A 24,360-nucleotide genomic window follows, 5' to 3' on the forward strand; every position below is an offset into this window, starting at 1 on the left:
AAGATTTGCTATGTCTGTCAACGCAGTGTCCAGAGCATGCAGGCCTACCAGGAGACAGGCCAGTACATCAGGAGATGTGGAGGAGGCCATAGGAGGGCAACAACACAGCAGCAGGTCCGCTACCTCCGCCTTTGTGCAAGGAGGAGCAGGAGGAGCACTGCCAAAGCCCTGCAAACTGACCTCCAGCAGGCCACAAATGTGCATGTGTCCACTCAAACGGTCAGAAACAGACTCCATGAGGGTGGTATAAGGGCCCGACGTCCACAGGTGGGGGTTGTGCTTACAGCCCAACACCGTGCAGGACGTTTGGCATTTGTCAGAGAACACCAAGATTGGCAAATTAGTCAACGACGCCCTGTGCTCTTCACAGATCCAAGCACGTTCACACTGAGCACATGTGACAGACGTGACAGAGTCCGGAGGCGCCATGGAGAATGTTCTGCTGCCTGTAACATCCTCCAGCATGACCTGTTTGGCGGTGGGTCAGTAATGGTGTGGGGTGGCATTTCTTTGGTTCCCTCCATGTGCTTGCCAGAGGTAGCCTGACTGCCATTAGGTACCGAGATGAGACCCTCAGACCCCTTGTGAGACCATATGCTGGTGCGGTTGGCCCTGGGTTCCTCCTAATGCAAGACAATGATAGACCTCATGTGGCTGGAGTGTGTCAGCAGTTCCTGCAAGAGGAAAGCATTGATGCTATGGACTGGCCCGCCCGTTCCCCAGACCTGAATCCTGGGATTCAGGTCTGGGACATCATGTCTCGCTCCATCCACCAACGCCACGCTGCACCACAGACTGTCCAGGAGTTGATTTTGAGTGTGACTCCATATCCAGACCTCCAAGGGTTGATAAATTTGCCATTTTATGGCATCTATTACAGTCTCCAGCCTTACAGTGGTAGCTTTCACCCATGGGCTATAAAAGGTATCGCAGACTCCATACAACTTACACTGACGAATGCTCCCAAAGCATTGGGGGGAGGTGATGTGGGCCACAAACTGCAGTGAACAAGGATGCAAAGTGAATACTTTTTATGGCACAAGGAGCTTCAGCCAGACGTCCGACTCAAAGAATATGTTTTTTGGTTTTGATAAATGTCCCATTTTTGGGTTCAAATACCCATTATTTCGTGTCGAAAGCCCCTGTTCCTCCAACAGTGCTGATCAGAATTGCTGCTTGTACCGCTATGCATAGGAAAGGCTCAACCAATCGCTGGCTGCCACAGTGACTTAGCGGAAAGTGTTCAGTAGCTGGTACCGGTAACATTGTGCGATCTGCGAAAGGCAAGTACATCCAAACCCCCACCAATCACACCCTAATTACATTTAGATATAAAAATTATTTCTCAGACAAGCCCTTTAATGTGACCTAATACAGGAAGCAAATTCAATCCCGAGAACAATACCTGTCAGTACAGATCACCAGGATCCGCACGGTGAATAAACTGTGATTTGGCCGTTGTTCCTGTACTAACTAAGATAAACACAGCGTGTCCGGCATAAAAGAATAGCTGCCCAAAATCCTGTCCGTGGGACGCTCAGTCAGCTGTGTGACAGCACTGGAAATCCATATAAAATAGGGGGAGATTTATCCAAACCTGTGCAAAGATAAAGTTGACCAGTTGCCCATAGCAACCAGATAGTTTCCCCCCCCCCCCCCCCATTTTTCGTAGGTCTCTAAAAATGAAAAACTCTGATTGGTTGCTATGGGCAACTGCACCAGTCTTCCTCTGCACATGTTTTAATGAATCTCCCCCATAGCGCACATTTATGGATGTACAAAGTCCTGCATAAGGAACAGAAATTGTCTAAATGTTTAAAAACACCTCAGTGAATGCCTTTAGACTTTTCAAAGTCTTTAGCCTGTGTTCATATAGTAAATCTATACAAACACAAATTTTACTATGTTTTGCTCTGATGTTCCAAAACCGTAGTTTTGCAGTAAAATAGTATCATTTTTGTCACGACTTCACAAATTCACAGAAGAAAAAAAAATTTGAACACAGCCTCAGAGGAGGTGTATAACTACAACATATCCAGATCACAGAGGGATATTGTAGAGCAGTAGTATACAGATAGAGCTGGTGGGCAGTAATTTGTCAGCTGCCAGGAGGTATCTAATATGTGATATCTTCCTGTATTACTCTAACACATTAAACACTGATCACATGACCTATTTAAAGTAATGAAACGCATAGATGCAGCTGTGCTGGAATGAAACAGATGACGTTGTAGGACTAGTAATGGTGACTGTGCTTAATATTTGATATATGGGGAGGGGGGGGGTGACTGTAGTGCTTCTTTAAAGGATAACTCTGGGATGCAACAACTTATCCCCTATCCTTAGGATAGGGGATCAGTGTTAGATCTCGGGGGGGGGGGGGGGGGGGTCTGACCACTGGGGCCCCCGTGATCTCCTGAACGGCACCCCGGCTCACTGCATGAAACAAGCATTTTCGACCACCACAGGAAGCGGCGAACAACACGCCCCCTCCATGCAGCTCTATGGGAGAGCCAGGCTCTGCCATAGATCTGCATGGAGGGCTGCTCGTTTCATGTAGGGAGCCGGAGTGCCGTTCGGGAGATTGCGGGGGACCTTAGGAAAGGGAATAAGTTGTTACATCCCAGAGTTATCATTTAAAGCACTGGAAACCCATGTGACTTCATGTAGTATGCCTTTATGCTATTTGAATATAGTATTTTATAGCCCCAGTACAGACCCCTTAATGACTGTTTGCCTTGTTCACATTTTGTCTCGGCCCGACAGAGGCCATAATGGATGTCATAAAGTGGTATCCATTAAACATATAAGTCGTATGATTGTATGGATGCCATAACAGTCTATGGTTGCCAAACCCCACTGTCTGGTAGATTACAGACGTCTGACACATTACATGTATGCCATACAATGTCGTCTGTCACTATTCTGACATCCCTTTAAATTTTTTTATCTTTTTTTTATTTTTTACAGGATCCACTCTACAAAACAGTGCATTCTACTACGCTATTTCATACAGCATTGTTTTAGATACATGTATACCGCCCTGACTTATGGCCTCAGCCAGTATAATTTATCATTTTTTTTAATATATTTTTATTAGTTTTCAATGAAAAAGTAACAACAAACACTTCAAACAACCCATAGAGGAGCACCCACTTCCCCACCCGTACCAAATTACATAATGGGCAATAAGACAGGATGTAAGAATAAGCAATAGGAGCAGTCTTCCAAAGACCATAAGACATTATAATTAGGTGGGTAAGGGGTACCCGCCTAATTATAACAACCAAAACCAGTAACAAACGCCCCAACCATAGACACAACCGATCACGCACGCACCAGAACACATCCTAGGAGCTCACCATCCATCCCATTCATTACTGAAGGCCTCACGAATCAGAGGATCTGTAGAGACATCATCCACGGCACCCACACAAAATCAAATTTCTTATAACATCTACGAATAACATACAGGGCATGATAGAGGGGGACATATCTATTTACCAGGGCAATTCATCGGGATATAGGAGGGGTAGACCAGTCCTTCCAGGCCATCACTATAACTTTACATGCACAAAACAGGAGAAAATGAATCAATATTCACTTATAAGAGCCCATCACTAAACCATTAACTCCCAACAAGCTAAATTCTGGTGTTAAAACAAACAAACTCCAGATTATCACATAGGAAATATAACACCTCTCTCCAAAAGGGCATAACACAAGAACAATGCCACACCACATGTAAAAAAGTGCCTCTCTCTGCCACACCTGAAACAAACATCCGACCCTGAGACCCCCATACGGTGTAGTCTAACGAGAGTATAATATAACCGGAGAACAAACCTAGACTGAATGAGCATTCATAGGGTAGGATTAATATTTTCAAGATGATCTTCCTCCCGAAATGTTAAGACATATTATTCTATAGTGGTTAGTGCCCGAGACGGGCACTAACCACTGTAGAATAATATGTCTTAACATTTCGGGAGGAAGATCATCTTGAAAATATTAATCCTACCCACTAAGGATAAGGGTAAGGCGTCCCATGCCTGTAGACATGTAAGGGTGGATTCACACCACGTTTTTGCAATACAGTTTTTTTATCAGGTTTTGCTTAAAAAACAACAACAACAAAAAATACGGATTCCTCAAATCCTACTAAACTGTATCAAAACGTGTGTACAAAGTTTTATCTGTATATGGTTGAAAACCGTACACGGTTTGAAAAATGATGTCCAGTTGCATCTGTTTAAGAAAAAAACTGTATACGTTTTGAACTTTTCACTCCATTATGAATAAAGTTTCACTTGTTTGATTAAAATTCCAAGAAAAAAACTGAGCAAAGTCAATAACCGTATCGTGAAAACCGGATGGAACTGTACTTACATACAGGTCTGTACGGTTCCCATGGATTCCCATGTTAAAAAATAAATAAATAAATAAATAAAAACGTATACTTGTTAACACGGTTTTTCACCTGGACAAAAACTGTGATAGGCCACAGTTTTCTGTCCAGAAAAAAAAAAGTTGAAAACTGTGTGGTTTGAAAAACAGAGACACCCGTATACAATATGGTGCCTACGGTTTTGAATGGAAATTCTATGGCCACGGTTTGCTGGGCGGTTGCATATAGTTTAAAAAAATAAAAAAAATATAAAAAAAAAGAAATGTATCCAAAAACTGTATAGAAAAATCATGGTGTGAACCCATCTTAATTGTGTTTTCCAGAACAGGGTCTAAATTGAGGGGCATAAACTCAGAATTACGAGGAGACACCTCCACTCCCAAGTACCTAAATCGAGTTACAGACTGTAGACCATTGGGCAATGTAGAAGGAAGAACCCCTCCCCGGGACAAGGACATAATAGATGATTTAGCGAAATTATCTCTAAGGCCCGAGACCTCACCAAATCTATAGAGAAGATCAAAGAGCACACAGGGAGCCCTCCACATCAGCTAAATATACCAGGGTGTCATCAGCATACATGGAGATCTTCTCGTCAAGGGTCCTATAGAAATTCCCTTAATGGAAGCAGAGACACGAACTGCTGTGCATCCATCCACCACCCTCAGATGAGCTGGGTATAGCATGGCATATCTATATCCTTTGGAGCGAAGTTTGGCTCTAACTTCCGTAAATTGGGTGCGTTGTGTACGTAATACCATGGAGAAGTCCGGGTAGGAGGAGACCCTACTATCCCCGAGGATAACTTCACCTTTAATCCTCACCACCCGCAGGATAGCGTCCCTGTCTTTGAAAAGTAGAATCTTTGCCAGGAAGGGCCGGGGGGGGGGGGGGGGGGGGTCAGGGACAGGAGGTCTGGCAGGGACCCTATGGGCCCGCTCCACCGAGAAGAGGGAGAAGCTATGCGCAGGCAAGATCTTTTAGCCAGGATTCAAGGAATGCCACAGGATCAGCGCCTTCTGCCTTTTCAGGAAGGCCCACCAGCCGAACATTATTGCGTCGGAGGCGATTTTCAAAGTCATCAGCTCTGTCCACCATTCCTCTAAACTGACGCTGTAGATCTGCTATTTGTTGAGGGACAGGGCAAAGGGTATCCTCTCTCAACTTCTGAGTCTCATGTCGCAGGATAAATTCCTGTCTAAGCTCATCTACTTTAGAGATCATGGAAGTATGGCGGGAGGTTATAGCAGACATTTCAGTAAAGCGGTGGTCTCAAATGTAGCAGCGCCCAGCAATGCAGGAGTCCAGAGGCAACTCCAGGGCTATAGTACCCCCACAGAGCCTCACAAATCTTAAGGAAGGATGACAGCTATCCTCCGGTGCTCCAACGCAGAGAGCCGCACCACAGCGCCTCAGATCAGCGCAGGCAGAGCAGGAGCTGCCTGGGAGACCCAGATCAGGAGCAAGCCCCACCCATGAAGGCCAGCAATGGCGGGGCTTGCAGCTTCAGCAATCAGAGACCAGCGCTGGAACTTGGGAAGCAGGGGACTTCACAGAGCACCTCATCAGACCAGAGCCTCCCCCCTCCATCTCTCTCCAGGGCCGACCACCTCCGTGAGCACCGCCACCACCCGTGCAGCCGCCGCCCGGGAGATCTGGGCACCGCCGCTGGCACCCAACAGAAGAATCCAGGACCGCGTCCACTGCTGCAGGAGACCTTTCGGAACACAGAGCACCCCTCAGGTAAGTATTCCCGCAGTTCAGGGGTATATTTCAGGATAACTGAGTACTGGGAACGGGAGCTCGGCCGACACAAGTCTGCTCAGCTCCCCATGCAGACCACACACCCCCAGCCAGTATAATTTAATCCTAGAACACATACAATGTGAATATGGGCAGCTTTCCCAGTGCACACCCTAAATGTAGAACATGGTGTGAACAGGCCCTAACTAGGTTATGAACACTGAGATGAGATTTCTGCCACTGTCCCACGCACTGTAATGGAGGTTTCAGAAACCCATGCACATCTTGAGGAAACAAGCCAGTTCACATCTATGGAATATATCTGCAACAGATCTGCAGTGTGTGAAAACAGCCTTTAGATCGGCGTTTCCCAACCAGGGTGCCTCCAGCTGTTGCAAGGCTACAACTCCCATCAACTCTGAACTGTTCCAGCAATAAAGTGTAGCCCAAGTCTAAGGACAAATCTATATATCAGGGTTTCCCAACCAGGGGGCCTCCGGCTGTTGCAAAACTACAACTCCTAGCTTGCCCAGACAGCAGAGTTGTAGTTTTGCTACAGCCGGAGGTACTTTGGTTGGGAAACACTGCTTTAGATGCTTTCATGTGACGGACAATGGCATAGTAGATAACCGCTATGGAGGAAACCTGATGCAGAGAGACACTGCATTAACGGTGATCGAGAGATAACAGTAAATAGCGTAACATGGCCGGGAACATGTAAGACAAGATGAAGAATGGTGGCGTTAAAGATGGAGAGCGCCACTAAACTGTAATATATATATATATATACACACACACATATATACACACACAGGAGTGTAATATATATATATATATATATATATGCAATAAATCACAATGTATAAAAACTGCAATGTTATGCCGAAAGCAATTAACAGTTACGTGAGAATGAGAATTGCTCTGCAGAGTTATGTTGCAACCCCCTGAGAACTGGTGAAATCTTCTAATTCCACTTCACCTCATTAATACTGCATGAATGGAGGCCATGTTTTGTGAAGGGAGGGGGGAGGAGAGGTCCCAGAGCCAAGAATGGGCGACAGAAAAGCGCAGTGCAGCAGCACCACCGTCTGTACCTGCAAATGACTCTGCAGTGCATGAGCTGGAAGCGGTGGAGCCGCCCGGGGTCGGTGCTGCAACACTGCAACGCAGGCGCAACTGCAAATCTGCCAACACCTTCATGATATTAGCAGCAAATGCCAGGGTTTAATGGTCTCTTCTTCTAGTGCGATGATGGACCAAGATCATCATACGGATTCTTTTAGGCCCAGCGTGCCATATTGCTCTGGCGTGGAAAATCCTCCAGAATTTATGCTGAGTGGGGTGCGCCAAAGTCTAGCAAGCAGTATCCTATTAAGTATATATTGTATCAGGCCTTGACAAGTCCAGATGGCCATTAAGAACCTCATAGAAGACGCCTCAAAATGAAATGTAAAAATAAAAAAATTCCTTTTCACCTTTTGGTCTCAGAATGTGGATGAAATAGCGAATTACCAGAAACTACAAAATGACTTAATGCACAATATAGGGAATTCTACATTAACATTTTTTACTTAATGTGCATTGTAAAAACTCACTGTAGTAATAGGCATTGCTTTTAGCCACAGGTAACACAATGCGGTTATGATTTATTGCATCAATATGGATATACCGCATGGATACTCCGTAATGTCAACAGGGCCTAAGTGTCTTGCCCGGGCCTGTGGGTGTTTCAGGAGCGTTGGTCGGACGCAACGTCAGGGGCGGACTGTGTGTTGATGTTGCAACCACGGTGGGATCAGTTGCAACTACGGTCTCATCCGCATCTGATGCCCTATAGGCTCAAATGGTGCAAAAAATGGCGGATTCTGCATAATTGTCCACTGGCATGGTAGGGCTAGATGCCAACTATACTGGATTGCTGGACTGATGTGAACTCGGGCTAACATAAGGAAACATTCTACTTTTCTTTAAAAAAAATAAAAAGTCACGTGTGAATGCACCCTACGGGTACATTCAGGCTATGTTTGCTAGGACTGCTTGAAAATGCGCTGTCTCCATAGACGGCAATGCAGTGCTGAGCAGATTCCGCAAAAATAATTGACATTTCTATTATTTCCGTGGAGGCAGGAATTAGAATTACTGTGTCAGACGTTTCCAATGCGGAAATTCTGCAGCAAAATCTCATTGAAAACCATGGGACTCTGCTGCAATGAAATTTCCAAGTGGGATTTTTTTTCACCGTGTGAACAAGGCCCCACGCAGAGCAATGATTTTGCATTTTTACTGCAAAAAACATGCAAGTCTCCACCATTCTGCCATTAACAAACAATGACAAAAAAAATTTATTGTGATTTGACTGCATTATGTGAACATACCCTGAAGACTGGACTTGTCTTATAACATAGTCCATAATGAGCACGTGTAATGGGGGGATTACGGAGCAGGCCTTGGTTATAATTACCACGGATTATGAATGCATTCGTAAAAAAATAATATAAAAATAAAAATAAAATAAAAAATAAAAATAAAAAAAGAATGAAAAAGGCCCTTAGGGTACGTTCACACGCGCTGATTTTTTTAGCGGGTTTTCCGCTGCGTATTTGAAAGTGGGCGGGCTCTTCTCGGCTGTCCGCTGCAGATTTTCAGCGGCGGAATGTACACTACAGAAAATCCACCGCAAGCCCCATTGAAGTCAGTAGGGACTGACGGATTTTCCGCAGCGTAAATTCCGCCGCGGAAAATCTGCTGCGGACAGCCGAGAAGAGCCCGCCCACTTTCAAATATACGCAGCGGAAAAAACGCTAACAAATCTGCGCGTGTGAACGTACCCTTAGATTGTAAGCTCCTATGGGCAGGGCCTGGTATATTTTTATCTCTCTGTGTTCACCGCTTCCTTGGACTGTAAACTGCTGCAGAATGTGCCTATACAAGTCAGTGTTTCCCATCCAGGGTGCCTCCAGCTGTTGCAAAACTACAGCTCCCAGCATGCCCGGACAGCCGAAGGCTGTCCGGGCATGCTGGGAGTTGTAGTTTTGCAACAGCTGGAGGCACCCTGGATGGGAAACACTGATATAAATTACTAATCTGAGCCATACCGAAAACCACAGGGTCACGCCAAGTGCCTGGCACACAGCAGGTTAACCCAGAAAGGCTCCAGAGCTAAGAAAAGAGCCGGCGAATTCATGCGGGTTCTGTATGGTTACTGTGACACTCACCTATTCATTCGACCTACGCACTGAATGAATAAAAAGAGGGAGGAAGAGAAAAGGCAAGAAAAAAATAAAAAAGTGCTGATTGGGTTCTGAAAATCACAAGACAGAAGCAGCAGGAGTGGAAATTTCCCTTCCTCTCCCAGTCAGCGGCTTTACCAGGGTCTTATTTCCATTTCAATCGTGGGGAGGCGGCACATCACAGGATCAGCCTGAAACAGTCATAAAAGGAAGACAGCTAACCCCCCCCCCCCCACCCCACCACCATTCCCGGCTCTTAAAGCAGCAACGCGCTCTAGTTACTGGAAGCACTCGACGAGAGGTGGGGGGACCCCTTTTTATAAAGATGGGCATCTCCGTTCGCCATGTAAGAGTGCTACAAGGATGCTTTGGAGGCAGCACATAGCTGCAGAATTGTTGGCAGCAGTGGCCATTGTGAGGGGGGGGGGTTGGGTATCATACTGTGGGCACATTTGTATCCGCTTGCACTGAGGCACCAAAATAAATCATCAAGTTATCTTCGGGTGTAAGGTTATCCGTGAGGAGATGGCGGGTATAACTCACCTGGAGGAAACATCTCAGGGTCACAGCTGCTCAAGCGTGAATGTGTTAAACCCATTGTTGACCAGTTACTATTCAACACAGGTACCATGGTGTGTCATATCCACATGCCCCCCCCCCCCCCACCACCAATCTATGGCCTAGGGATAGAAGCCATTTTGTAGGCTCTACTGGGAATGCCCTGTCCTCCTCACTCATTCCATTATTTTACATACAGCCCATATTAATGCCAACTATGTTACAGAACGACGTACCACATACGGTCAGACATGTAAATACCTGACAGCCATTGTATAGGCAACCAAATGTCTAGGTAAAGGCATGTACAAGACCTGGCCTTGGCTAAATGCGCTGCCGGTTCACAGTAATCAGGACGTCTACAACGGAAAAGGTGGCCACACACACCTCAGAGAGCCGCCAGACAAGCAAATGTTCTGCCGACAGCCACCATTTCCCATCACTTCATATACATTTGGCTATGGGGATGTTCACGTGTTCTCGATAGAGTGAGGGGAACCCTCTGGAGATGGCTTCTGTGTTGAAATCTGTCAGGCCCAATCCTTGATTACCCTTATATAAATTTGCCCCAGCCGAACATTCGCTTGGCCAACGACTATCATTTCCAATGCGCCATACAGATTCAGCTCAGGTGACGTTCATGTGTTCTCGATGGAGTGAGGATAAGAAAAGGGAAAAAGAAGAGAAAAAAAAAAGAAAGAAAAAGCGGGGCACTCTCTCGTGTGGTATTGTCATAAACAAGAAGTAGGGTAGGAAAGGGGGACCCACCACCTCACCTAAAGTGTCATACTGACCTGCTGGATTAATGCAACAGTGCTAGTCCAACACTAATGGGGGTTATGGGTGGAGGTCGGAGGATACAGTGTGCAGCTCTATCTCCCTTATCCGTATCCTCTGGAGTATGGATTAATGGAAGGAGAATGGGTAGATATAAAAATGGGGAATTATGTAGAGCGCTTCTGCTAGCAAGGAACGGACTCAAGACGCCATGGTTGCACAGGACAATTTATTGGAATTTTTGGACAACACGTTTCGGCGCTCACATGCGCCTTCATCAGGTCCACAAACATATAAATTAGATGCGTCCTGAGGTGCTTCCTGTGCGTGAGTGGCTAAGCCACTCACGCACAGGAAGCACCTCAGGACGCATCTAATTTATATGTTTGTGGACCTGATGAAGGCGCATGTGAGTGCCGAAACGCATTGTCCGAAAAAATGCCAATAAATTGTCCTGTGCAACCATGGAGTGAGAAGAATCTTCTGACGACTGTGTCTGTGTTGAAATCAAACATGCCCTTCCCTTCTTTACCCTGCCATCATTTGCCCCAGTCGAATATTGACTTGGCTGACAGCTATCATATCTGATCCCTCCATGAACATTTGGCTCAAAGGACGTTCATGTGTTTTCAACAGAGTGAGAAGAATCCTCTGGCGACAACTTTTGTGTTGAAATCCAACATGGCCAAGCCTTCATTACCCTGACATCATTAGCCACAACGGAATGTCTGCTTGGCACGGCGGCTATCGTTTCCGAGCCCTCCATACACATTCGGCCCAGGTGACTTTAGTTGTTCTCGATGGAGTGAGAAAAATAACCTCTGGTGACTGCTTCTGTGTTGAAATCCAACATGCCCAACCATTCTTTACTGGGGGAGAGTTGGGAGGCACCCCCCAATGCACAATAGTCAGTCAGCCAATACTGCCAAAGCTGGAGGGTTCAGCTGACTCTTCACTAATCAGTATGAATAAGACTGGGTTCACACACAGTATTTGGTCAGTATTTTCAGCCAAATCAATATTTCAAATCTCCCTTGGAGATACCCAAGGTATGCAAATATTTTTATTCACAATTCCCTTTGGGGTATGGAGGCCCCTCCGGGACTAGACCCTTTCACTAGGGTTTCCCCTTAATATATAACCTTTATTCATATCTTTAAAATCCCAACTAAAAGGTGAAATTAATACAAAAAGCGTGTGTTAAAAACACAACCTTAGGTTGGTTTTTGGGGTCCCTCCGGATCCCTAATGTAATATAGGGCTTGTCCTAGTGTTTTTCCTCCTACTCATATCCATGAGTCAATTAAATGACACTAGAGTCCCATTATGTAGGGACCTTATCATTCCCCAACTATGAGGTTGCTAATTAAAATATTTGATATAGTGTTCCCCCCAACGTTTCACCGGAAGGAACCAGCTTTATCAAGGTACAGGACACTACTGTATTTTCAGCCAAAACACAGGGGAAGAAGAGGTGCAAATCTTTCCAGACAGACCTTTCTTATAAGACAACAAAAATTACCTTAATATATTATGAAGTATTACAAAAGCAATGGTGTGCGCGCCGTGCTGTAAGCAGACAATCTGTAGGAATAAGCAAGCTGTAAATTTACCGCTTGGCACTGCCATCTTATTTGGCTGGAGTGAGGAGGCCCGCAATACTACAGACTGCAGTCTACAGTGAATCTCGGCGTACTGCAATGTACCGCAAACGCCGCAGTATGAGGGCGATGCCGGGAGTATATTTGGAGAAAACAGTTCTAAAGTATGGCCCTCCAGCTGTCACAATACTACAGCTCCCAGCATGCCCGGGCAGCCATAGGCTGTCTGCTTATGCTGGGAGTTGCAGTTTGGAGACCACTGGGCAGAAACATGATAACTGGGCAGAAGTAAAGTTGCAGAGAGCTGCTTTGGAAAAACACTAAGGGGCATTTACCATAAGTCACACAAAGGAAAACTGTGGTTGCCCATAGCAACCAGATCCTATCCCTCCATATTCAATAGGCCCTTTGAAAATGAAAGTCTGAATGGTGTGTATGGACAACGACCACACAACTAATACCCACATGGGATGCAACCACCCCAGACATTCTCCGCAAGTCACTTTAAAAAAGGGGTTATCCAGGATTAGAGGAATAAAAAAACGACAGAGCCAAATACTTCCACAAACAGCGCCACATCTGTCCTCAGGATGCGTGCAGTAATTCAGCTCAGTTCGGCATGAAAAATGGTGCATGTAACTCATTCAGCTGCGAAAATGTCCCCCCATTTAACATAAAAGGGTGACAGTAAATTATTATTATTATTTTTTATAATAATATAGTAAATGCTGACCAGCGAGAGAGATGACAACTTCTGTACAGTGCTGCAGAATATGTTGGCGCTATATAAAGGAATTATTATTACCACATGCAGATATTGCACTGTTATCCCCACATATCTTCCTCTGATACACAGCATTACGTTATCCATTGATGTTTTATATTCTCTAGACCAGTGGTCTCCAACCTGCAGACCTCCAGATGTTGCAAAACTACAACTCCCAGCATGCCCGGACAGCCGTTGGCTGTCCGGGCATGCTGGGAGTTGTAGTTTTGCAACATCTGGAGGTCTGCAGGTTGGAGACCACTGGTCTAGACCAGTGCTTCCCAACTAGTGTGCCTCCAGCTGTTGCAAAATTACAACTCCAAGGATGCTGGGTGTTGCAGTTTTGCAACAGCTGGAGGCAAGCTAGTTGGGAAACAGTGCCCTAAAGGAGCAGCAACAACAATCTGCTGTATGGACATGCTGGGAATTGTAGTTTTGCAACAGCTGCAGGCCCACTGGTTGGGAAGCACTGGTCTTAAAGGAGTACTCCGGTAGAAAATAAATTTATTTTAAATCAACTGGTGCCAGAAAGTTAAACAGATTTGTAAATTACTTCTATTAAAAAATCTTAATCCTTCCAGTACTTCTCAGCTGCTGTATACTACAGAGGAAGTTCTTTTATTTTATTATAATTTTTTTTTTTCTGTCTAACCACAGTGCTCTATGCCAACACCTCTGTCCATGTAAGGAACAAATCCCCATAGCAAACCTACTGCTCTGGACAGTTCCTAATATGGACAGAGGTGTCAGCAGAGAGCACGGTGGTCCGACTGAAAAGAAATTCAAAAAGAAAATAATTTCCTCTGTAGCATACAGCAGCTGATAAGTACGGTACTGAAGAATTAAGAATTTTTTTTTTTAATAGAAATAATTTCCAAATCTGTATAACTTTCTGGCACCAGTTGATTTAAAATAAATTGTTTTCCATTGGAGTACCCCTTTAATCATGGAAAACCCCATCACTACTAGGCTGAATGGAGATTGTATGAAGAGCACAAGGGAAGTTATTCTGCATTCCCATGGCCTCCAATGAGTTAAAAAACAACAAAATGTCTGTATTTCCTGAAATGACTCCTATAAGTAGTATCTGGCATAACAGCAGTGGCCATTACCCTGCAAACAGCCTATAATGTAATCAGATAGTAGTGTCTGCAAGTAATACCAGAGTCTTCCCCCTCTAATGCCCGGAGGCTCCATCCTATATACTTGTCAAAACCAGGCTAATGATTTAGAGTGGGGGCAGTCCAGGGTTCATTCACCAATATATGACTTCCACAGGGATCTAGGCATGTCTTGCACAAAAAAAAAAAAAAAAAAAAAAAAAAAAAAGATACATATATATTTTTTTTAATAATATAATATATGTACACACACACACACACACACACACACTTATAATCAATTGAAAACAAAAAGTATAAATAGATTAAATTATTAATTTTTTATTTATTATATAATCAATTCAAAACAAAAATATACACACTTAAAACAAAAAATATATAGATATTAATTGTGTATATTTTTATAATTTTTTTTACTTTTATTTATTATAAGCGTGTGAGTATAATTCACACATATACATACAATGCAAACCCTCAAAATCAAAAGATACATTATTTTATTTTTAAGTAATCAGTGGTCCTGTCTACATGCAAGATTAGCAAATATCTCAAAGATCAAGACCATGTGCATATCATGTTTTTTGGAGCCATTATTTTCCTAAATAGGGTGACCCTAACAATAGGTGACCCTAACTAGACTTTGGTTACACCGTGTTGCGCGCACCTCAATGGGAGAGATTTATTATGGTCTTAAAAGGGGTATTCCGGAAAAAAAATAATAATAATAATTAATGAGATATATTTATATATTAATAAATATATACACACACACACATACATATATCTATATATATCTATCTCTCTCAACTGGCTCCAGAAAGTTAAACAGATTTGTAAATTACTTCTATAAAAAATGTTTAATCCTACCAATAATCATCCGCTGCTGAAGTTGAGTTGCTATTTTCTGTCTGGCAACAGTGCTCTCTGCTGACACCTCTGCTTGTCTCGAGAACTGCACAGAGTAGAAGAGGTTTTCTATGGGGATTTGCTTCTACTCTGGACAGTTCCCGAGACAGGGGTCATCAGAGAGCACTTAGACAGAAAAGAACAACTCAACTTCAGCAGCTCATAAGTACTGAAAGGATTAAGATTTTTTTAATAAACGTAATTTACAAATCTGTTTAAAACTTTCTGGAGCCAGTTGAGATATATATAAAAAGGTTTATTCCTGGATAACCCCTTTACATTTGGAACCATCGAGCTGTAAGGAGTTATAGAAGTGGTGCATTATGGTAGGCGCTTCTTGGCTCAATTTACGCCTATATTTTGGACGGCAGGCGTAACCCTTTTAGTGAAAATACAAAAATTCCGATAAAAGAGGTCTGCATGTAGGGCAGTGATAGGGCTGACACCAAATCATAAAGTATCTATGGGACGTATTGTCTTGTATAAGACCAGTTACCACTGATTGGGCGAATGTCTCACAGTTGCGGTTGCAAAACTACAACTCCCAGCATACCTGGACAGAAGTTAAGTATCCATAAACCCGATCCTATATTAAGGTAAGGCCAATTTATGGCATCAGTTACAGTCTCCAGTCCAACAGTGGCATCTTTCACCCATGGGCTATAAAGGTATCTAGTACAGACTCCATATAACTTACACTAAGGAATGCTCCCAAAATACATGCACTACACCAGTGGTCTCCACACTGTGGCCCTCCTGTTTATTTTTGTGCAAAACTACAACTCCCAGCATACCCAGACAGAAGTTAAGTGTCCATAAATCGCATATTATATTAGGGTATGGATGATAAAGGCATCTATTAAAGTCTCAAGCCTAATAGTGACTTCTTTTCACCCTTGGGCTATAAAGGTATCTAGTCACAGACTCCATATAAGCTACATTGGAGAATGCTCCCAAAGTACATGCATTGCACCGGTGGTCTCCAAACTGTGGGCCTCCAGCTTTTGCAAAACTACAAATCCCAGCATGCCCAGACAGCCTATGGCTGTCTGGGCATGCTGGGATTTGTAGTTTTGCAAAAGCTGGAGGCCGACAGTTTGGAGACCATTGCTTTAGGAGTTTTCAGTCTTGCAGCACATGTATCATGAATCCTGAACTTTTCACCAATTCTACATATGCAACCTACAGAAAATAACAGGTTTGCTTGTAATGCACACTATATATGCGGACAACACGCGCAAGTGTGACAGTAATAGCAGCAGCGTTGACAGCAGATGCTGCTCTGTAGGATTCCGTCCCTGTTATCCCATCAGGATGACAAGGAGTTAACAGATTGTGGTCTTCAGAGCAGATCTGCAGTTGTGCCTATGACACACCATCCCCCATGCCTTCCCATCTCCTCCAGAGGCTCCGAGCTTCATTCAAACAAGAAGATGGGAAAAAAACCAAGACGAATACATCAAGGCGCCTGCGAGAGTCCTTGCCCATGGACAACCTACCACCCGCCCCCCTTCCTTTATAAAAAAAAAAAAAGTGGACAAGGGCTGCAGATTAAAGAGCGAGGAGGACGTGGGGGAGTATGGATTCTCTGCCAATGTAGAATAAGATGGCAGCCCCCCCTTTGCCGTCTCCCATCGACAGTCACACAGAGCTCTATTTTTAGCATCCAATGCGGCTGACTTCAGAAGCACCCCCCCACCACCTCCTCCTCCCATCCACCATGAAATGTGTCACACCACCAATAGAGACTTCCCCACCACGGCCATGATGACGATGGCCTACAAATGGTTAACGCCAGGTGTTCTGCACTGTCAGGATCAGACCAATGATGATGGTGAGGATGAGAAGGAGGTCTATAGGCAACACCGCAGCATCAGGAGCACCGGCCATAGGGCTTATGGGTAACACAGCAGCATCAGGAGCACCGGCCATAGGGCTTATGGGTAACACAGCAGCATCAGGAGCACCGGCCATAGGGCTTATGGGTAACACAGCAGCATCAGGAGCACCGGCCATAGGGCTTATGGGTAACACAGCAGCATCAGGAGCACCGGCCATAGGGCTTATGGGTAACACAGCAGCATCAGGAGCACTGGCCATAGGGCTTATGGGTAACACAGCAGCATCAGGAGCACCGGCCATAGGGCTTATGGGTAACACAGCAGCATCAGGAGCACCGGCCATAGGGCTTATGGGTAACACAGCAGCATCAGGAGCACCGGCCATAGGGCTTATGGGTAACACAGCAGCATCAGGAGCACTGGCCATAGGGCTTATGGGTAACACAGCAGCATCAGGAGCACCGGCCATAGGGCTTATGGGTAACACAGCAGCATCAGGAGCACCGGCCATAGGGCTTATGGGTAACACAGCAGCATCAGGAGCACCGGCCATAGGGCTTATGGGTAACACAGCAGCATCAGGAGCACCGGCCATAGGGCTTATGGGTAACACAGCAGCATCAGGAGCACCGGCCATAGGGCTTATGGGTAACACAGCAGCATCAGGAGCACCGGCCATAGGGCTTATGGGTAACACAGTCCTCTATTATAGGACATTTACTGTCATATAGGATTGTATAGTACAATATACATATATATTAGATGGAGTGTAACCTTGAGTCCAGAGCTCAGCCACACCTCGATGGCCGTTCTCCTTCAAGACACAACTCTCCCACCATCCAAATCACCATCGTATCAAAATATACTCTACAAAATGCCCCCTAGTCCTCCATCACCGCCAAGAGATAAGAGTCCATTAGCGCTAGGACATAATTCGCACCTCATGCAGCAGAGGTCACCGCTCTGGAGAGGTCATCACCCCCAACACTTGATTCTATTGGACACCAGTCCAGCCGGACATCAACCATCTATCGGGCTCTTATACACAGGCGTTATGTTACCAATCAGAAATTGGCTTCTTGAAATCCAATTATATCAATAACCATCAATATCAGAATAGTCCAATACTGAATCCTTTATATGCTCTAGATGCATCCCTATATACCCCACTGCTGTATCCTGGATATACATCCCTATATACCCCACTGCTGTATCCTGGATATACATCCCTATATACCCCACTGCTGTATCCTGGATATACATCCCTATATACCCCACTGCTGTATCCTGGATATACATCCCTATATACCCCACTGCTGTATCCTGGATATACATCCCTATATACCCCACTGCTGTATCCTGGATATACATCCCTATATACCCCACTGCTGTATCCTGGATATACATCCCTATATACCCCACTGCTGTATCCTGGATATACATCCCTATATACCCCACTGCTGTATCCTGGATATACATCCCTATATACCCCACTGCTGTATCCTGGATATACATCCCTATATACCCCACTGCTGTATCCTGGATATACATCCCTATATACCCCACTGCTGTATCCTGGATATACATCCCTATATACCCCACTGCTGTATCCTGGATATACATCCCTATATACCCCACTGCTGTATCCTGGATATACATCCCTATATACCCCACTGCTGTATCCTGGATATACATCCCTATATACCCCACTGCTGTATCCTGGATATACATCCCTATATACCCCACTGCTGTATCCTGGATATACATCCCTATATACCCCACTGCTGTATCCTGGATATACATCCCTATATACCCCACTGCTGTATCCTGGATATACATCCCTATATACCCCACTGCTGTATCCTGGATATACATCCCTATATACCCCACTGCTGTATCCTGGATATACATCCCTATATACCCCACTGCTGTATCCTGGATATACATCCCTATATACCCCACTGCTGTATCCTGGATATACATCCCTATATACCCCACTGCTGTATCCTGGATATACATCCCTATATACCCCACTGCTGTATCCTGGATATACATCCCTATATACCCCACTGCTGTATCCTGGATATACATCCCTATATACCCCACTGCTGTATCCTGGATATACATCCCTATATACCCCACTGCTGTATCCTGGATATACATCCCTATATACCCCACTGCTGTATCCTGGATATAAATCCCTATATACCCCACTGCTGTATCCTGGATATACATCCCTATATACCCCACTGCTGTATCCTGGATATACATCCCTATATACCCCACTGCTGTATCCTGGATATAAATCCCTATATACCCCACTGCTGTATCCTGGATATAAATCCCTATATACCCCACTGCTGTATCCTGAATATACATCCCTATATACCCCACTGCTGTATCCTGGATATAAATCCCTATATACCCCACTGCTGTATCCTGGATATAAATCCCTATAAACCCCACTGCTGTATCCTGGATATAAATCCCTATATACCCCACTGCTGTATCCTGGATATACATCCCTATATACCCCACTGCTGTATCCTGGATATAAATCCCTATATACCCCACTGCTGTATCCTGGATATACATCCCTATATACCCCACTGCTGTATCCTGGATATACATCCCTATATACCCCACTGCTGTATCCTGGATATTCATTCCTATATACCACACTGCTGTATCCTGGATATAAATCCCTATATACCCCACTGCTGTATCCTGGATATAAATCCCTATATACCCCACTGCTGTATCCTGGATATAAATCCCTATATACCCCACTGCTGTATCCTGGATATTCATCCCTATATACCCCACTGCTGTATCCTGGATATAAATCCCTACATACCCCACTGCTGTATCCTGGATATAAATCCCTATATACCCCACTGCTGTATCCTGGATATAAATCCCTATATACCCCACTGCTGTATCCTGGATATAAATCCCTATATACCCCACTGCTGTATCCTGGATATAAATCATTATATACACCATCTCCTCTATATACCCCCCCCCCCAGTACTGCATCCTCTATATACAACATCTCCTCTATATACCCCCCTCCCCAGTACTGCATCCTCTATATACACACCATCTCCTCTATATACCCCCCCAGTACTGCATCCTCTATATACACACCATCTCCTCTATATACCCCCCCAGTACTGCATCCTCTATATACACACCATCTCCTCTATATACCCCCAGTACTGCATCCTCTATATACACCATCTCCTCTATATACCCCCAGTACTGCATCCTCTATATACACCATCTCCTCTATATACCCCCAGTACTGCATCCTCTATATACACCATCTCCTCTATATACCCCCAGTACTGCATCCTCTATATACACCATCTCCTCTATATACCCCCAGTACTGCATCCTCTATATACACCATCTCCTCTATATAGCCCCCCCCCCAGTACTGCATCCTCTATATACACCCTCTCCTCTATATACCCCCCAGTACTGCATCCTCTATATACACCATCTCCTCTATATACCCCCAGTACTGCATCCTCTATATACACCATCTCCTCAATATACCCCCCAGTACTGCATCCTCTATATACACCATCTCCTCTATATACCCCCCAGTACTGCATCCTCTATATACACCATCTCCTCTATATACCCCCCCAGTACTGCATCCTCTATATACACCATCTCCTCTATACCCCCCAGTACTGCATCCTCTATATACACCATCTCCTCTATATACCCCCAGTACTGCATCCTCTATATACACCATCTCCTCTATATACCCCCAGTACTGCATCCTCTATATACACCCCAGTACTGCATCCTCTATATACCCCCAGTACTGCATCCTCTATATACACCATCTCCTCTATATACCCCCAGTACTGCATCCTCTATATACACCATCTCCTCTATATACCCCCAGTACTGCATCCTCTATATACACCATCTCCTCTATATACCCCCCAGTACTGCATCCTCTATATACACCATCTCCTCAATATACCCCCCCAGTACTGCATCCTCTATATACACCATCTCCTCAATATACCCCCCCAGTACTGCATCCTCTATATACACCATCTCCTCTATATACCCACCAGTACTGCATCCTCTATATACACCATCTCCTCTATATACCCACCAGTACTGCATCCTCTATATACACCATCTCCTCTATACCCCCCAGTACTGCATCCTCTATATACACCATCTCCTCTATATACCCACCAGTACTGCATCCTCTATATACACCATCTCCTCTATATACCCCCCAGTACTGCATCCTCTATATACACCATCTCCTCTATATACCCCCCAGTACTGCATCCTCTATATACACCATCTCCTCTATATACCCCCCCAGTACTGCATCCTCTATATACACCATCTCCTCTATATACCCCCAGTACTGCATCCTCTATATACACCCCAGTACTGCATCCTCTATATACCCCCCAGTACTGCATCCTCTATATACACCATCTCCTCTATATACCCCCCAGTACTGCATCCTCTATATACACCATCTCCTCTATATACCCCCAGTACTGCATCCTCTATATACACCATCTCCTCTATATACCCCCAGTACTGCATCCTCTATATACACCATCTTCTCTATATACACCATTTTCTCTATATACCCCCCCAGTACTGCATCCTCTATATACCCCCCAGTACTGCATCCTCTATATACACCATCTCCTCTATATACCCCCCAGTACTGCATCCTCTATATACACCATCTCCTCTATATACCCCCAGTACTGCATCCTCTATATACACCATCTCCTCTATATACCCCCAGTACTGCATCCTCTATATACACCATCTTCTCTATATACACCATCTTCTCTATATACACCATTTTCTCTATATACCCCCCCAGTACTGCATCCTCTATATACCCCCCAGTACTGCATCCTCTATATACACCATCTCCTCTATATACCCCCCAGTACTGCATCCTCTATATACACCATCTCCTCTATATACCCCCAGTACTGCATCCTCTATATACACCATCTTCTCTATATACCCCCCAGTACTGCATCCTCTATATACACCATCTTCTCTATATACACCATCTCCTCTATATACCCCCCAGTACTGCATCCTCTATATACCCCATCTCCTCTATATACCCCCAGTAGTGCATCCTCTATATACACCATCTCCTCTATATACCCCCAGTACTGCATCCTCTATATACACCATCTCCTCTATATACCCCCAGTACTGCATCCTCTATATACACCATCTTCTCTATATACACCATTTTCTCTATATACCCCCCAGTACTGCATCCTCTATATACCCCATCTCCTCTATATACCCCCAGTACTGCATCCTCTATATACACCATCTCCTCTATATACCCCCAGTACTGCATCCTCTATATACACCATTTCCTCTATATACCCCCAGTACTGCATCCTCTATATACACCATTTCCTCTATATACCCCCCAGTACTGCATCCTCTATATACACCATTTTCTCTATATACCCCCCAGTACTGCATCCTCTATATACACCATTTCCTCTATATACCCCCCAGTACTGCATCCTCTATATACACCATCTCCTATATATACATTGTCTATATACACCGCAGTCCGGTCTCCTCTGTATACTAGATGCTAGTAATAGTAACGCTCCATAGGATTCGCAGTACTGCATAGGATCCCTGCGCCTCCATCCATCAGGTGACAGGTGACCTATATCTACAGAGGATGGAGAGAGATAACGGGTCTCCCCGCACTCCATCATCTCCCCGCAGTCAGCCCGCACTCCATCATCTCCCCGCAGTCAGCCCGCACTCCATCATCTCCCCGCAGTCAGCCCGCACTCCATCATCTCCCCGCAGTCAGCCCGCACTCCATCATCTCCCCGCAGTCAACCCGCACTCCATCATCTCCCCGCAGTCAGCCCGCACTCCATCATCTCCCCGCAGTCTCCCCGCACTCCATCATCTCCCCGCAGTCAGCCCGCACTCCATCATCTCCCCGCAGTCAGCCCGCACTCCATCATCTCCCCGCAGTCAGCCCGCACTCCATCATCTCCCCGCAGTCAGCCCGCACTCCATCATCTCCCCGCAGTCAGCCCGCACTCCATCATCTCCCCGCAGTCAGCCCGCCCGCACTCCATCATCTCCCCGCAGTCAGCCCGCCCGCACTCCATCATCTCCCCGCAGTCAGCCCGCCCGCACTCCATCATCTCCCCGCAGTCAGCCCGCACTCCATCATCTCCCCGCAGTCAGCCCGCACTCCATCATCTCCCCGCAGTCAGCCCGCACTCCATCATCTCCCCGCAGTCAGCCCGCACTCCATCATCTCCCCGCAGTCAGCCCGCACTCCATCATCTCCCCGCAGTCAGCCCGCACTCCATCATCTCCCCGCAGTCTCCCCGCACTCCATCATCTCCCCGCAGTCAGCCCGCACTCCATCATCTCCCCGCAGTCAGCCCGCACTCCATCATCTCCCCGCAGTCAGCCCGCACTCCATCATCTCCCCGCAGTCAGCCCGCACACAGGAGGATGGGCGATCTCATTCCAGATGAATGGCGCTTACCCCAGCTGCTGGCTGTGCGGCCCAGGATCTCCCCGCTCCTCGGGTTGTAGATGAATTGCTTCCATCCGGACTTGGACTGCTCCGCGCTCTTGTTCTCCTCCTTGGCCATATTGATGCTGCTGGAGATGGCGGGGCTGTATGATGCGATGATTCCGGAGCTGAGACGCGCTCTGTACCGTCCACTGACAGCAGCCTGGACCACAACGTCCCCGCCAGCCGCTCTCCAATCTGAGGCCGCTGCGGCATCAGCACTCAATTCCCCGGCACGGCAGACTCGGGGCGTGCCGCTGCTCAGCCAATGGGAGAACGTGCAGGAGAACTAGGGGTGGAGCTTCACGACATTGGTAACCAATCACGATTGGCTATGGGCGTGACTTTAAACACTAGTGGAGGGAAGCCCTGCGCAGGAGGGCGGGGCCTAGGGGCTATCGTCCAATAGAAGCCAATGCTGCAGAACTGTGGCTCGCGCCTGGCCTGATAGCGGGACTCCTTGTGATGCGGGGCGCGGGGGCGCGCCTGGTAGAATGAAGCAGTAGTGCGCGTGCCCGCTTGTGCGCGTCATCGTGAAGCGAGAACCAATGCCAAGCCCCCCTACCCACCCAGCATCCGCAGCCTGGTCACATGTGTGCCCCTATACCCGGCCATGTCATTATGTCATTAGGATATTACAGGGGGAGGATGCTCCGTGTGGATAATGGGTGTGGCCATTGGCTCGTTCTATCATCATGCAAACTGCTGGAAGAAGCATTCTCACCATCCCCCCCCCCCCCCTATAACTAGAAGTCAGGACCTAACTTATTGCGACTGAACAAGTGACAGGACCAGCCAGCCTCAG

The 24,360-nt window shown here is 45.8% G+C and overlaps 1 protein-coding gene across 1 annotated transcript in view; it reads right to left on the reverse strand.

The window, feature by feature from the left end:
- The window catches only part of ATP1B3 (ATPase Na+/K+ transporting subunit beta 3), a 54,736-nt gene extending 30,958 nt beyond the window's left edge, over positions 1-23,778 (reverse strand). The window contains exon 1 of the mRNA XM_056564465.1: positions 23,526-23,778. Within this exon, the coding sequence (XP_056420440.1) occupies positions 23,526-23,634 (109 nt within the window). The 5' untranslated portion in view covers positions 23,635-23,778. The remainder of the gene's footprint in view (positions 1-23,525) is intronic.
- Positions 23,779-24,360: the final 582 nt, after the last annotated feature.

This window comes from Hyla sarda, chromosome 3, assembly GCF_029499605.1.
Source record: "Hyla sarda isolate aHylSar1 chromosome 3, aHylSar1.hap1, whole genome shotgun sequence".
NCBI classification, from domain to species: domain Eukaryota; kingdom Metazoa; phylum Chordata; class Amphibia; order Anura; family Hylidae; genus Hyla; species Hyla sarda.